The sequence below is a fragment of the Hemiscyllium ocellatum genome, chromosome 3 (assembly GCF_020745735.1).
Source record: "Hemiscyllium ocellatum isolate sHemOce1 chromosome 3, sHemOce1.pat.X.cur, whole genome shotgun sequence".
Lineage (NCBI taxonomy): Eukaryota > Metazoa > Chordata > Chondrichthyes > Orectolobiformes > Hemiscylliidae > Hemiscyllium > Hemiscyllium ocellatum.
Genome location: NC_083403.1, coordinates 3,847,611 through 3,862,199, shown reverse-complemented (window position 1 = coordinate 3,862,199; position 14,589 = coordinate 3,847,611). Strand labels below are relative to the sequence as shown.

At 45.8% G+C, this 14,589-nt stretch overlaps 1 protein-coding gene across 6 annotated transcripts in view; it reads left to right on the top strand.

Annotated features, from left to right (window-relative positions):
• LOC132836138 (phosphofurin acidic cluster sorting protein 2-like) overlaps positions 1 to 14,589 on the top strand; it is a 481,204-nt gene that overhangs the window by 173,557 nt on the left and 293,058 nt on the right. For 5 of the 6 annotated variants that reach the window (XR_009647339.1, XR_009647338.1, XM_060855477.1 and 2 more), the window contains exon 2: positions 9,019 to 9,106. Coding sequence is in view for 3 of the 6 variants with exons in the window: in XM_060855477.1 (XP_060711460.1) it covers positions 9,019 to 9,106 (88 nt within the window). In the remaining 3 variants the exon portion in view is untranslated. Of the gene's footprint in view, positions 1 to 9,018; positions 9,107 to 14,589 lie in introns of those variants that run through there. The other variant, XM_060855486.1, reaches the window with a different exon arrangement.

The following is a 14,589-nucleotide window of genomic DNA, read 5'->3' as shown; positions in this document are numbered from 1 at the left end:
CTCCACCATTCAATCATGGCTGATGGGCATTTCAACTCCACTTACCCGCATTCTCTCCGTAGCCCTTAATTCCTTGTGACATCAAGAATTTATCAATCTCTGCCTTGAAGACATTTAGCGTCCCGGCCTCCACTGCACTCTGCGACAATGAATTCCACAGGCCCACCACTCTCTGGCTGAAGAAATGTCTCCGCATCTCTGTTCTGAATTTACCCCCTCTATTTCGAAGGCTGTGTCCACGGGTCCAAGTCTCCTCGCCTAACGGAAACAATTTCCTGGCGTCCACCCTTTCCAAGCCATGTATTATCTTGTAAGTTTCTATTAGATCTCCCCTTAATCTTCTCAACTCCAATGAATACAATCCCCAGGATCCTCAGCCGTTCCTCGTATGTTAGACCTACCATTCCAGGAATCATCCGTGTGAATCTCCGCTGGACACGCTCCAGTGCCAGTATGTCCTTCCTGAGGTGTGGGGACCAAAAGTGGACACAGTACTTGAAATGGGGCCTAACCAGAGCTTTATAAAGTCTCAGTAGCACAATGGTGCTTTTATATTCCAACCCTCTTGAGATAAATGACAACATTGCATTCGCTTTCTTAATCACGGACTCAACCTGCATGTTTACCTTTAGAGAATCCTCGACTAGCATTCCCAGATCCCTTTGTACTTTGGCTTTACGAATTTTCTCACCGCTTAGAAAGTAGTCCATTTAGACAGAGATGAGGAGGAATTTCCTCAGCCAGAGGTTGGTGGAACTCATTGCTGCAGAAAGCTGTGGAGGCCAAGTCACTTGAGGGTATTTAAGACAGAGATTGATATATTCCTGATTGTAAGGAGATCAATGTTACAGGGAGAACACAGGAGAATGGGGTTGAGAAATGTAACAGTCATGATTGAACAGTGGAGCAGTCTTGATGGATTGAATCACAGAATCCCTAGAATGTGGAAACAAGCCATTTGGCCTAGCAAGTCCACACTGACCCACCAAAGAGTATCCTACCCAGACCCATTCCCCTATTCCTGTATGTGTCCTGTGACTAACACATCAAACCTACATATCCCTAATAACCATGGGCAATTTAGCATGGCTAATTCACCTGACCTGCACATCTTTGGACTGTGGGAGGAAAACGGAGCACCAAGAGGAAACCTGCACAGACCCAGGGAGAACATGCAAACTCCACGTACATAGTCGCCCGAGGCTGGAATCGAACCTGGGTCCCTGGCGCTGTGAGGCAGCAGTGCTAACCACTGAGCCACCCATGATGCCCAATGGCCTAATTCTGATTCTATATCTTATGGTTGTTATAGTTTTAAATTGGTGATTATTACAATTCTTACCACAGTCAAAATTATTTAGCAAGTGTTGTCTCAGTGAAAATCACACTTAATGTTGAATTAATATGTTCTAAATTTTGCAAGCAGAGGCTGTATGTTTAAAAATATTTGTTCATGGGGTGTGCATTCCACTGGCTAGTAGGACAATTAAGAGTCAGGTACATAGCTGTGGGTCTGGATTCCCATGTAGGTCAGGCAGGGTAAGATCTGACAGATTTCCTCCTGGTTCACTAATGCCTGAAGGGCCTTTACAACAATTGGCAGTAATCCCATGGTCACTAGGTTACTTTTTTTTCTAGGCTTTTATTCAATTCAAATTTCTTTATCTGTTGTTGTGGAATATAAACCCAAGTCCCCAGAATATTTGAGCTGAAAAATGTGTTGCTGGAAAAGCGTAGCAGGTCAGGCAGCATCCAAGGAGCAGGAGAATCGACGTTTTGGGCATAAGCCTTTCATCAGGAATGAGGAAGGTGTGCCAAGCAGGCTAAGATAAAAGGTAGGGAGGAGGGACTTGGAGGAGGGGCATTGGGAATGTGGTAGGTGGAAGAAGGTTAAGGTGAGGGTGATAGGCCGGAGTGGGGGTGGGGTGGGGTGGAGAGGTCAGGAAGAAGATTGCAGGTCAAGAAGGCGGTGCTAAGTCTGAGGGTTGGGACTGAGATAAGGTGGGGTGAGCCTGCTTGGCACACCTTCCTCATTCCTGAAGAAGGGCTTATGCCCGAAACGTCAATTCTTCTGCTCCTTGGATGCTGCCTGACCTGCTGCGCTTTTCCAGCAACACATTTTTCAGCTCTGATCTCCAGCATCTGCAGTCTTCACTTTCCCCAGAATATTTGCCTTGGTTTCTGGATAACTAATCCAATGACATTACAATACTGTCAGCACCTCTATACCCCTGCTCCAGCTTTCTAATTTTCAGTATTAAGGCTGAGCTTGTTTGGAAGAGAGAAGGCTGAGCAGAGATTTAATTGAGGTATATAAAATTATGAAGGACCTAAACAGAATGGCTGAGAGTTCAGCTGCATAGTTCTCTGTAAGTGGAGTCACACATAGACAGGGCAATGAAGAAGGCTTTTGACACACACTGACCTTCATCAGTCAGGGCATTGAATAAAGAAGTTGGGAAGTTATGTTGCAGTTGTACAGGATGTTGGTGAGGCCGCTCTTGGAGTATCGTGTTCAGTTTTGGTCACCTTGCTACAGGAAGGATGTTATTAAACTGGAAAGAGTGCAGAAGAAATTTACAAGGATGTTGCCAGGACTTAACGATCTGAGCTACAGGGAGAGGTTGGACAAGCTAGGACTTTTTTCTGTGGTGCGTAGGAGATTGAGGTGGGATCTGATAGAAGTGTATAAGATTAAGAGAGGCATGGACGTGGTGAATGCCCTTCGTCTGTTTCCCAGGGTTGGGGAATCGGGGACTAGGGGGCATCAGTTTAGGGTATGAGGGGAAAGAATAAAAGGGAATCTGAGGGGCAGCTGTTTTACAGAGAGGGTGATATGCAGATGGAATGTGTTGCCAGTGGAAGAGATTGAGGCGGGTACATTAACAATATTTAAAAGGCATTTAGACAAATACACATGTAGGAAAGGTTTAGAAGGATGTAGGGTTGAGAGTGTGGTGCTGGAAAGGCACAGTGGATCAGGCAGCATCCGAGGAGTAGGAAATTCGACGTTTCAGGCCGGAGCCCTTCATCAGGAAAGGTTTAGAAGAATATAAGCCAACTGCAGAGAAATGGGGTCAGCATGGACCAATTTGGGCTGAAGGGCCTGTCTCTATGCTGTAGGCCTCTATGAATTTCTTCTCTCAGAGGGCAGTGAATCCGTGGAATGCTCTGCAGCACAGCAACAGACTGTTTCCGTGCTGTAGGACTCTGATTGTATTAGATAATTGCTAGAAGGATTCAAGGGGAGTTGGGGCAAATGTAGTTCATCCACATGGTGTTTGAAATCTGGAACTCAGTGCCTGAGTTGGCAGAAAACCTCATCATATCTGTACTTGAGGTACTGTAACTGAGAAGATTATGGCCAATAAGCTGAAAAGAATGATGAGATGAGACTCATTTTCGTGCGTAGACCAGATGGGGCAAATGGCCTCCATCTATATCATAAACTTTCCACATTTCTAAAATTTACAAGGATAAAAAAACTTGGTTGAACTTAGTTTAACTCGTATCACTCAAGCTTAAACTGCTTTTTGATGGTAACTGCACAGAATTCTAGGCAGAAGGCCAATGAGAAGTCTGTCCAGATCCAGCTGGAAATTGGAGCTTTCTTTATCTGCTTGGTCTACAGGGACAGTTCATTGCATTTACTTAATGAGGCTCACTGTGTAATTGCAGCTTTTGGAAATTTTTATATTAGGACGATTGTAGAGTTCAGAAAGCAGAAATTGTTTACATTTTATGCTCACAAAATAGTAGCTTGGAATAGTTTCCTTGCTGTAGTAATTATCGGTTATTTTCTGTGACCCTTAATTTTTTTGCCACATTTTTAGCCTCCCAAGTGTTGCCAAATGGTTTCACAAATTGCAAAAAGGCTTTTCATCGGATATTTTTCTTTCCTGTGAAAATGGTCATAACCCATGATGCTAAATGCTATTCTTAGAACAGATGATGGATCTCTAAACGTCTTGGATATTGTTACGTCAATGTGCAGATTTTGCCAGTGCTCATTAAATCTTCACAAAAGTCATTTGTTCTCCTCTTCCCTCTGTCCATCTTGTCTTCTCTGATTCTCTTTCTATAGAATCAGGAAATGAATACGATACTGAACAAGGCTGATCTAGGCCTTTGGTCAGTAATTAGTTCATTGTGGACAACCAAAGAGTCATGCTGTTTAATCCAGCTGCTGACCATTGGGATGTCTAGCCTACATACTTGGCACCCTGCCTCCAACTCACCCCATCCACCTGGACACCCCGTGCTGGCCTCTTACCCGCCCTCGAACTCTTCATAGCCAACTGCCGCCGCAACATTAACCGCCTCAACCTGTCCACCCCTCTTACCCACTCCAACCTCTCACCCTCGGAACATGCAGCCCTCCACTCCCTCCGCTCAACCCCAACCTCACTATCAAACTGGCAGACAAGGGAGGTGTGGTAGTAGTTTGGCACACCGACCTTTACACCGCTGAGGCTAATTGCCAGCTCGCTGACACCTCCTACTGCTCCCTTGACCATGACCCCACCTCCCACCACCAAACCATCATCTCCCAGACCATCCATAACCTCAGCACCTCAGGGGATCTCCCATCCACCGCCTCCAACCTCATCGTCCCACAACCCCACACCGCCCGTTTCCACCTCCTGCCCAAAATCCACAAACCAGACTGCCCCGGCCGACCCATTGTCTCAGCCTGCTCCTGCCCCACAGAACTCATCTCTGCATACCTCGACACGGTCCTGACCCCCTCAGTCCAAGAACTCCCCACCTATGTTTGGGACACCACCCACGCCCTCCACTTCCTCCATGATTTTCGCTTCCCCGGTCCCCAACGCCTTATCTTCACCATGGACATCCAGTCCCTGTACACCTCCATCCCCCATCACGAAGGACTCAAAGCCCTCCGCTTCTTCCTTTCCCGCTGCACCAACCAGTACCCTTCCACTGACACCCTCCTTCGACTGACTGAACTGGTCCTCACCCTGAACAACTTCTCTTTCCAATCCTCCCACTTCCTCTAAACCAAAGGAGTAGCCATGGGCACTTGCATGGGCCCCAGCTATGCCTGTCTCTTCGTAGGATATGTGGAACAGTCCATCTTCCGCAACTACACTGGCACCACCTTTTCCTCCGGTACATCGATGACTGTATCGGCGCTGCCTCGTGCTCCCACGAGGAGGTTGAACAGTTCATCCACTTTACCAACACCTTCCATCCCGACTTCAAATTTATCTGGACCGTCTCAGGCTCCTCCCTCTCCTTCCTAGATCTTTCCATTTCTATCTCGGGCGACCGAATCAGCACGGACATTTACTATAAACTGACCGACTCCCATAGCTACCTAGACTACACCTCCTCCCACCCTGCCCCCTGTAAAAACGCATCCCATATTCCCAATTCCTTCGTCTCCGCCGCATCTGCTCCCAGGAGGACCAGTTCCAATACCGAACAACCTAGATGGCCTCCTTCTTCAAAGACCGCAATTTCCCCCCAGATGTGATCGACGATGCCCTCCACTGCATGTCCTCCACTTCCTGCTCCTCTGCCCTTGAGCCCCGCCCCTCCAATCGCCACCAGGACAGAACCCCACCTGTTCTCACCTACCACCCCACCAACCTCCACATACATCGTATCATCCATCGTCATTTCTGCCACCTCCAAACGGACCCCACCACCAGAGATATATTTCCCTCCCCTCCCCTATCAGTGTTCCGAAAAGACCACTCCCTCCGTGACTCCCTCGTCAGGTCCACACCCCCCCCCACCAACCCAACCTCCACTCCCGGCACCTTCCCCTGCAACCGCAGGAAATGCAAAACTTGTGCCCACACCTCCTCCCTCACTTCCCTCCAAGGTCCCAAGGGATCCTTCCATATCCGCCACAAATTCACCTGTACCTCCACACACATCATTTACTGCATCCGCTGCATCCGATGTGGCCTCCTCTATATTGGGGAGACAGGTCGCCTACTTGCAGAATGTTTCAGGGAACACCTCTGGGACACCCGCACCAACCAACCCAACCACCCCGTGGCTCAACACTTAACTCCCCCTCCCACTCCACCAAGGACATGTAGGTCCTTGGACTCCTCCATCACCTGGAGAAAGAGCACCTCACCTTCCGCCTAGGAACCCTCCAACCCCAAGGGATGAACTTAGATTACTCCAGTTTCCTCATTTCCCCTTCCTCCACCTCGTCTCAGTCAAATCCCTCGAACTCAGCACCGCCTTCCAAACCTGCAATCTTCTTCCTGACTTCTCCACCTCCACCCCCATCCGGCCTATCACCCTCACCTTGACCTCCTTTCACCTATCGCATTTCCAACGCCCCTCCCCCAAGTCTCTCCTCCCTACCTTTTATCTTAGCCTGCTGGACACACTTTCTTCATTCCTGATGAAGGGCTCATGCCTGAAACGTCGAATTTCCTGTTCCGTGGATGCTGCCTGACCTGCTGCGCTTTTCCAGCAACACATTTTCAGCTCATACTTGGCATCACTCCAGCACTGAAATTTATATTCTACATTACTCATTTATGTGACTGAGAGAATGTGTCTTTTGTTTGACAGCAGAGCCCTGTTAGTGGCGAATTCCACTGATCTTGCTAGTGTTAGAACAGAAGTCAATCCAGGAAGAAGTAGCACTGTTTTAAAATTAGACCTTTTCACCTTTTGAGGACCGAATTTTGTTTTCTCTCGAAAAGAGTTGTGTGCTTTTGTAACACTGCTTCAGAAGTTATGGGAGTGAGGAAGGTTTTGAGATGGATTCATGTTAAGGCAGGGGTAAATAGGAATGTGGAATTCCACACACAGCAGAGCAAATGTTGAATGGATAGCGGAACAGGCCTGAGCACCAGACTTTGTACTTTTGTTTTTGGATTGTATATTTGTAAGAATGACTGCCTACGGCCTTCTGAGTTTGCAGTAAATAAGCAAGAAATGATCTCATTATGCCCAAAGATAGAATGCCCGAAGGTGGTCACTCTTGATCCTGAAACATGCCCAGTCTGCCTCCTAAAAGGGAAATGTGCCTCACGTATTTGGGCAACAGACGAATCGAGCTGCTTTACGCTGCTCCAATGCAGTAGCAACACGACTGTTGTCCACCACTGACAGGATTCTGTTGCTAAGCCAAAAAGACAAATGTGTAACATGGTTTATGAATTTCAGTGCCAGGGCGATGCCAAGTCTGTAGGCCATACATTCCTAAAATTGGCAGATCATATCAATAGATATCCTTTCAGAGATGTGTAATAGCAAGGTACTTCCCATTTACAATCAACTCACACTTACAAAACCTACAACACAGTTTCTAACATTAGATATAATTCAGCAATTAACAACATTTACTGGAAAAAAAACAGAAATTGCTGGAAAACTGAGCAGGTGTTAAGAGTAATTTGACTCCTGTGAGTCAAATCCTGTGAGACAGAAGGACAGACCATCTTCGAGGCGGACAGTGAATTAATCACTTAAAGCCTGGAAATCTGAAATAAAAACAAAGTGCTGCAGAACTCAGTAGGGCTAGCAGCATTGAAAGAAAGAGAAAGAGTGTGTTTTGGGATTTCTAAAAAATAGTGAAATCAAACTTGAACATTAACCCTGTTTCTCTCTCCTCATGCTGCCAGACCTGTTGATTTTCTCCATAATTTCAGATTCCCAGCATTGACAGTATTTTGTTTTTATGAGCTGGATAACCCTGAATGTGCAAGCAATTATACTGGCAACCAATTTACTAGGGTGAATTAGCCCTAATTGTTGCTCACATGTGTAATAAAGATTGATCCGAGCAGCGACAGAATGAAGGAGAGCACACCTGGGGGTGAACAGTGCTGGTATGGAGCTGAATCCAGGGACGTGCTGACTCATACAGGGATGTTGGCTTGGCTGCTCAGGAACCAAGTTTGCAGCCTGAGAGAGTAACATCACAAGAAAGATAAAATGATTCATTCTGCTAGGAATAGAGAGCAGGAGTGAGTGACCTGATCCTAGTGTCCTGTGGATAAGGGTGTGTGATCAGTTTTTGGATTATTGTCTGCAGTTTAAGAGGTTGGTTTAGTCAATAACGTTCACAATAGCAGGAGATCTTGGCCCCTTGGAATGCTCCTCTTGCAAGCTATGGGAAATCAGGAACTCTTCCAATGTCCATGGTGAGTCCGTACGTAGGATGTGTGTTCAGTCACAGCTCCTGATTTGCCACACGGGATGCTTGGAGCTGTGGATGGATTTACTATGGAGTGTCTAGGAGGCTGAGAACGTTGTGAATAGCATGTTCAGCAACACCACTAGTAAGGGCTACACAGATAGAGAAGAGTTGGGTGACCACTAGGAAAACGAGTAAATGTGCAGGCAGTGGAGTGCCCTGTGGCCATTCCCCTCGCCAACACGTATATCATATTGTATAGTGTTGGTGTGAATGGCTCTCAGGGAAAAAGCAGCAGCAACCAGACCAGTGACAACTGGCATTGTTATACAACAGGGAGGACACGTTGGAGGACTTATCCTCTGAGCCTGTATGAGTAGAGCTCAGAAATAGGAAGGTTACAGTTACTCTCTTGGGATTGTACTACAGGCCTTGGAACAGCCAGTGGATGATAGAGGAACAGATATGTGGACAGATAGCTGAAAAATGTAAACACAACAGGGTGATTGTGTGGGTGATTTTAACTTCCCCTCTGTTGACTGGGACTCACTTAGTGGCAGGTGCTTGAACGCTGGGGAGTTTCTGTGTTCAGGACAGTATCTTGAAACAATTTGTAAATTTTCCAACTCGGGAAGTGGCCATACATTATGGTGCAGTGTGATGCTATGTGTGATGTTGATTACAGTGTCCTGTGATACTGTGTGAGAAACTTCACCATGGTGTCATTTGATATTCTCACCCTTTGCATCTTCCACGTACACTTGACAGTGATTCCTTTATCATTGTCAGTTACAAAGTGTGATTATTAATAGACACTTTAGGAATACCTGAATATTACAAATGAATAATCTGAAAGTTATTCCTGTTGTTATTTTTAGATTGTGCAGCCTGACATTAAAGAAGCTGACCGTACTGAAAGAACTTGACAAGGATCTTAACTCTGTGGTAATTGCTGTGAAAATCCAGGTAAGAATCTGATATAATTTAAATGGAGGAGACACAAAATTTACTTTTAGTATTTCATTGACCGTATGTGGAGCAAGACAATAAACAGGAAAGTGTTAGCTGTGAGGAGAGAGCAAAAGTTGTCAAGGTGGCTTCACCATAACCTTCCTGCCCACTCCTCACCCGGTCCCCTGATACAGTCCACTGTATTAATTTCTTTTTATATGGCCAGTTCAGCCAGTTTCCAACTAATGGTTGGTATGGACAAGCTGTCTAGGAGTGAAAAATTTGAGGTGATGGAAAAGGTGCACAGGGTGGTTGAACATGTTGGTCTGTATCATTCCCAAGGTGTTAACACCCTCTGATTTGGCCTCCAAATCTGCCCGTGGTTTTCTGATATCTCCAAACCGAAACCCCAAACTTACCGGGTCAGATGTCATGTTATGCCTTTTGTTTTGTCTCAGGCCATGCTTGCAATTCCAATCTTGTCTATTACTCAGTCCTGGTAATGCTAGCTGTCCCAGTCAATCAGATTTGCTGAGGTTCACAAGTTCCACTATGCTTAGGGTGTAGGTTTGCTTGCTGAGCTGTAGGTTTGATTTCCAGACGTTTCATTACCTGGCTCGGTAACATCATCAGTGGTGACCTCCAAGTGAAGCGAAGCTGTTGTCTCCTGCTTTCTATTTATATGTTTGTCCTGGATGGGTTTCCTGGGGTTTGTGGTCATTTCCTGTTTGTTTTCTGAGGGGTTGATAGATGGTATCTAGATCTATGTGTTTGTTTATGGCATTGTGGTTGGAGTGCCAGGCCTCTAGGAATTCTCTGGCATGTCTTTGCTTAGCCTGTCCCAGGATAGATGTGTTGTCCCAGTCGGAATGGTGGTTTTTTTCATCCATGTGTAGGGCTATGAGGGAGAGATGGTCGTATCTTTTTGTGGCTAGCTGGTGTTCGTGTATCCTGATGGCTAACTTTCTTCCTGTTTGTCCTACGTAGTGTTTGTGGCAGTCCTTGCATGAAATTTTGTAGATGACGTTGGTTTTGCCCATGGGTTGTACTGGGTCTTTTAAGTTTGTTAGTTTTTGTTTGAGAGTGTTGGTGGGTTTGTGTGCTACTAGGATTCCGAGGGGTCTTAGTAGTCTGGCTGTCATTTCTGAAACTTCTTTGATGTTTCAGAAACATATAAATAGAAAGCAGGAGACAACAGCTTCGCTTCACTTGGAGGTCGCCACTGATGATGTTACCGAGCCAGGTAATGAAACATCTGGATATCAAACCTACAGCTCAGCAAGCAAACCTACACCCTAAACCTCAACCTGAGCTACAAACCTTCACAAACCTTGCAAAAAATTCCACTATGCTGGTTTAACCCACTGAAAGTGTAGCATCACTGTATATTTGGCTTGTGTTTGTATTATAAAACAGATTCCTGGCATTTTCTACTGGTTTCACATTCTGTTAAACTTTGTCTTAAAAGTCTGTGTAGTTGTTGTGAGATATAGAGAAACCATCAGGCAGGAAACAATTAACTGTCATCTTTAAGATACTTGCTGTTTGTAGATCTCTGATGTCCATGCGGTCTGTTGCTCCCCACCTTCATTCTCGCAATTGCAATTTGACTGTTCCAGTGACTGTAATGCTTCCCTCATGGTAGACTAATCCAGAAGATTAAATCCATGATGAGTTGGTAAATTGGTTGCAAAATTGGTTCTTCATTATATGGCAGAGAGTAGGTTTCGAGGGGTTTTCTGACCAGGGATCTCTGACCACTGGTGTTCCACAAAGATCAGTGCTGGGACCTATATATTTGGATGAAAATGTCAGTGGTCTGATTAGTAAACTTGCAGAAACCATGGAAATTGGTGGAGTTGTGGATAGTGAGTAAGGATATCAAAGGATACAGCAGGATATATATCAGCTGGGATGTTGGGCAGAGAAATGGCAGATGGAGTTTAATACAGATAAATGTGAGGTGATGGTCAATGGCATCACCTTAGGAACATTGATATACAGAGGGATCTTGGGGTGCAATCCCATAGCTCCCTGAAAGTGATAACACAAGTGGATACGGTGGTAAAGAAGGCATATGGCAAGCTTGCCTTTGTTAATTTGGGCATTGAGTATAAAAGTTGGCAAGTTATGTTATAGCTTATATAAAGCATTAGTTAGGCCACATCTGGAATAATGTGTGCAGTTCTGCTCATCGTGCTAAAGGAAGAATGTGGAGACTTTGGAGAGGGTGCAGAATAGGTTTACCAGGATGTTGCCTGGATTGGACTATTTTAGCTATAAGGAGAGGTTAGACAAACTTTGATTATTTTCTCCAGAGCTTTGGAGGCTGAGGTATATAAAATTATAGAGACATTGATTGGGTGGATATTTGGAGTTTTGTTCCCAAGGTGAAAATAAATTTAAGATGAGAGGGGAAAAGTTTAAAAAGGATGTGCAAGAGAACCCTGAATGTCTAGGAATATTCAGGACTGGTTAACAAAGAAAAAAGAGGTGCAGAGGGAGAAAATCAATGGAATCCCGAGAGAAATATAGGAAGTAGAAAAGGGACCTTAAGAAATCAATTATGAGAGCAAAGAGGGAGCATGAGGAAATACTGGTGGGTAAGATTAGGGAGCATTCCAAGATATTGTATAAGAAGATCAAGGGGAAGGGGATGATCAGGGAAAGAGTGGGATGATAGAGTCATTGAATCACAGAATGCTACAGCAGGGAGACAGGCTCTCCAGCCCTAATCGGTCCACACTGACCAAATTGTCTGTCCATGATAACCCCATTTCCCTGCACTTGGCCCATATCCTTTTAAGTTGAGAGTGTGGTGCTGGAAAAGCAACAGCAGGTCAGGCAGCATCCGAGGAGCAGGAAAATCAATGTTTCAGGCAAGAGCCCTTCATCAGGAGTGAGGCTTGTGAGCCGAGGCTGTGGAGAGATAAATGGGAGGGGGTGGGGCTGGGGGGAAGGTAGCTGAGAGTGCAATTGGTGGATGGAGGTGGGGGTGTAGAGCGATAGATTGGAGAGAAGGGTGGAGCGGATAGGTGGGAAGGAAGATGGACAGGGAGGACAGGTCATGAGGGTGGTGCCAATTTGGGATGTAGAAATTGGGATAAGGTGGATGGAGGGGAAATGGAGAAATTGGTGAAATCTGGGGCCTACCACCAAAATCGGGAGAGCTGTCTCACAGACTAGTCAAACAACAGCCTGACAAAGTCATACTCACAGGATCATACCTTACAGGCAATATCCCAGACACCACCATTACCATCCCTGGATACATCCTGTCTGACCAGCAGGACAAACCCAGCAGAGGGGCAGCACAGTGGGATAGAGTTGAGAGGGAGTTGTCCAGGTAGTCCTTAACATTGACTCCGGACTCCATGAAGTCTCATGCCTTCAGGTTAACTTGGGCAAGGAAACCTCCTGTTGGTTATCAAATATCGTCCTCCCCCTCGGTATTGTGCATGTTAAGGAACACTTAGAGGAAGCACTGAAGTATATTTTACTCTGGGTGGGGGATTTCAATGTCCACCACCAAGATTGACTCAGCAGCAGTGCTACAGATTGAGCTGTTCGGGTGCTAAAGAACATAGCTGCGAGACTGGGTCTGCACTAGGTGGTGAGGGAACCAACAAGAAGGAAAAAACATGCAAAAATGCCTGTAGTGTCCAGGGATGTGCAGCCTAGATGGACTGGTCATGGTAACTCGGGGTTTACGGAGATGTTATTGAGGGCTGAGTCTGGGTGGGGTGTTTTTCAGAGGCTTGGTGTGGCTGAATGGCCTCTTTCCACACTCTACAAAGTCTATGATGCTATTCTATAACATGCTTGACCTCATCCTTACCAATCTGCTGGTTACAGATGTATCTGTCCATGACAATAATGTGTAAATGCTATGGCCCTGACAACATTTCGGCAATAGTACCAACGACCTGTGCTCCAGAACTTGCTGCTCCCCTGGCCAAGCTGTTCCAGTACAGTTACAACACTGGTATCTACCTAACAATATAGAAAATTGCCTAGGCATGTCCTGAACAAAAATCAGGACATTGCCAGCCTGCCCAGTTCCTGCGCCATCAGCCTAACCATGATCATCAGTAAAATGATAGAAGGTGTCATCAACAGCGTTATTAAGCAGCACCTGCTCAGCAATAACCTGCTCAGTGACACCCAGTTTAGATTCTGCCATGGCCACTCAACTCCTGGCTTCATTACAGTCTCGGTTCACACATGGACAAAAGAGCTGAATTCCAGAGGTGAGATTACAGTAACAGCCCTCTCGACCACATTTGATGAGGAAGTTACCTCATGTACAAAGGGACCTTGAACTGATGGGCTGAGGAGTGGCAGATGGAATTTAATTTAGATAAATGTAAAGTGCTGCATTTTGGACTGGCAAATCAGGGCAAGACTTTACACTTAATGGTCAGGTCCTGGGGAGTGTTGCTGAACAAAGAGACCTTAGAGTGCAGGTTCATAGTTCCTTGAAAGTGGAGTCGCAGGTAGATTGGATAGTGAAGAAGGCATTTGGTATGCTTTCCTTTATTGGTCAGTGCATTGAGTGTAGGAGTTGGGAGGTCATTTTATGGCTGTGTAGTTCATTGGTTGGGCCACTTTTGGAATTCTTGTGTTCAATTCTGGTCTCCCTGCTATAGGAAGGATGTCGTGAAACTTGAAAGGGTTCAGAAAGATTTACAAGGATGTTGCCAGAGTTGGAGGGTTTGATGATAGGGAGAAACTGAATAGGTGGGGCTGAGGGATGACCTGATAGAGGTTTATAAAATCATGAGGGACATGAATAAGGTGAATAGCCAAGGTCTTTTCCCCAGAGTAGGGGAGTCCAAAACTAGAGGGCATAGGTTTAAGGTGAGACAGGAAGGATTTAAAAGGGACCTAAGGGGCAATCTTTTCATGTAGAGGATGGCGTGTGTGTGTGGAATGAGCTGCCAGAGGAAGTGGTGGAGGCTGATCATATTACAACATTTAAAGGGCATCTGGATGGGTATATGAATAGGAAAGGTTTTAAGGGATATGGGCTACATGCTGGCAAATGGGATTAGATTAATTTAGGATATCTGGTTGGCATGGAAAGTCGGACCGAAAAGTCTGCTTCCGTGCTGTACAGCTCTGTGACTCCATGACTCTGAGTGTGGCTTTAAGGAGTCCTAAATAAAAATTGGAATCAATGGACATCGCAGGTGGGGGTGGGGGTGCAAACTCTCTGCTTGTAGGAATCTTACCTGACAAAAAGGAAGGTGGTGGTGATTGTTGGATGTCAGTCATCTCAGCTGCAGGACATCTCTCCACTAGTTCCTCAGGGTACTGTCCTAGGCCTGACCATCTTCAGCTGTTTCATCACTGACTTCCCTCCATCATAGAGTCTGAAGTGGGGCTGTTTGCCGACGATTGTGTAATGTTCAGCACCATTCATGACTCCTCAGACAATGAAGTAGTCCATGCTGAAATGCAACAAGATATGGACAATATCCAGGCTTGGGCTGAAA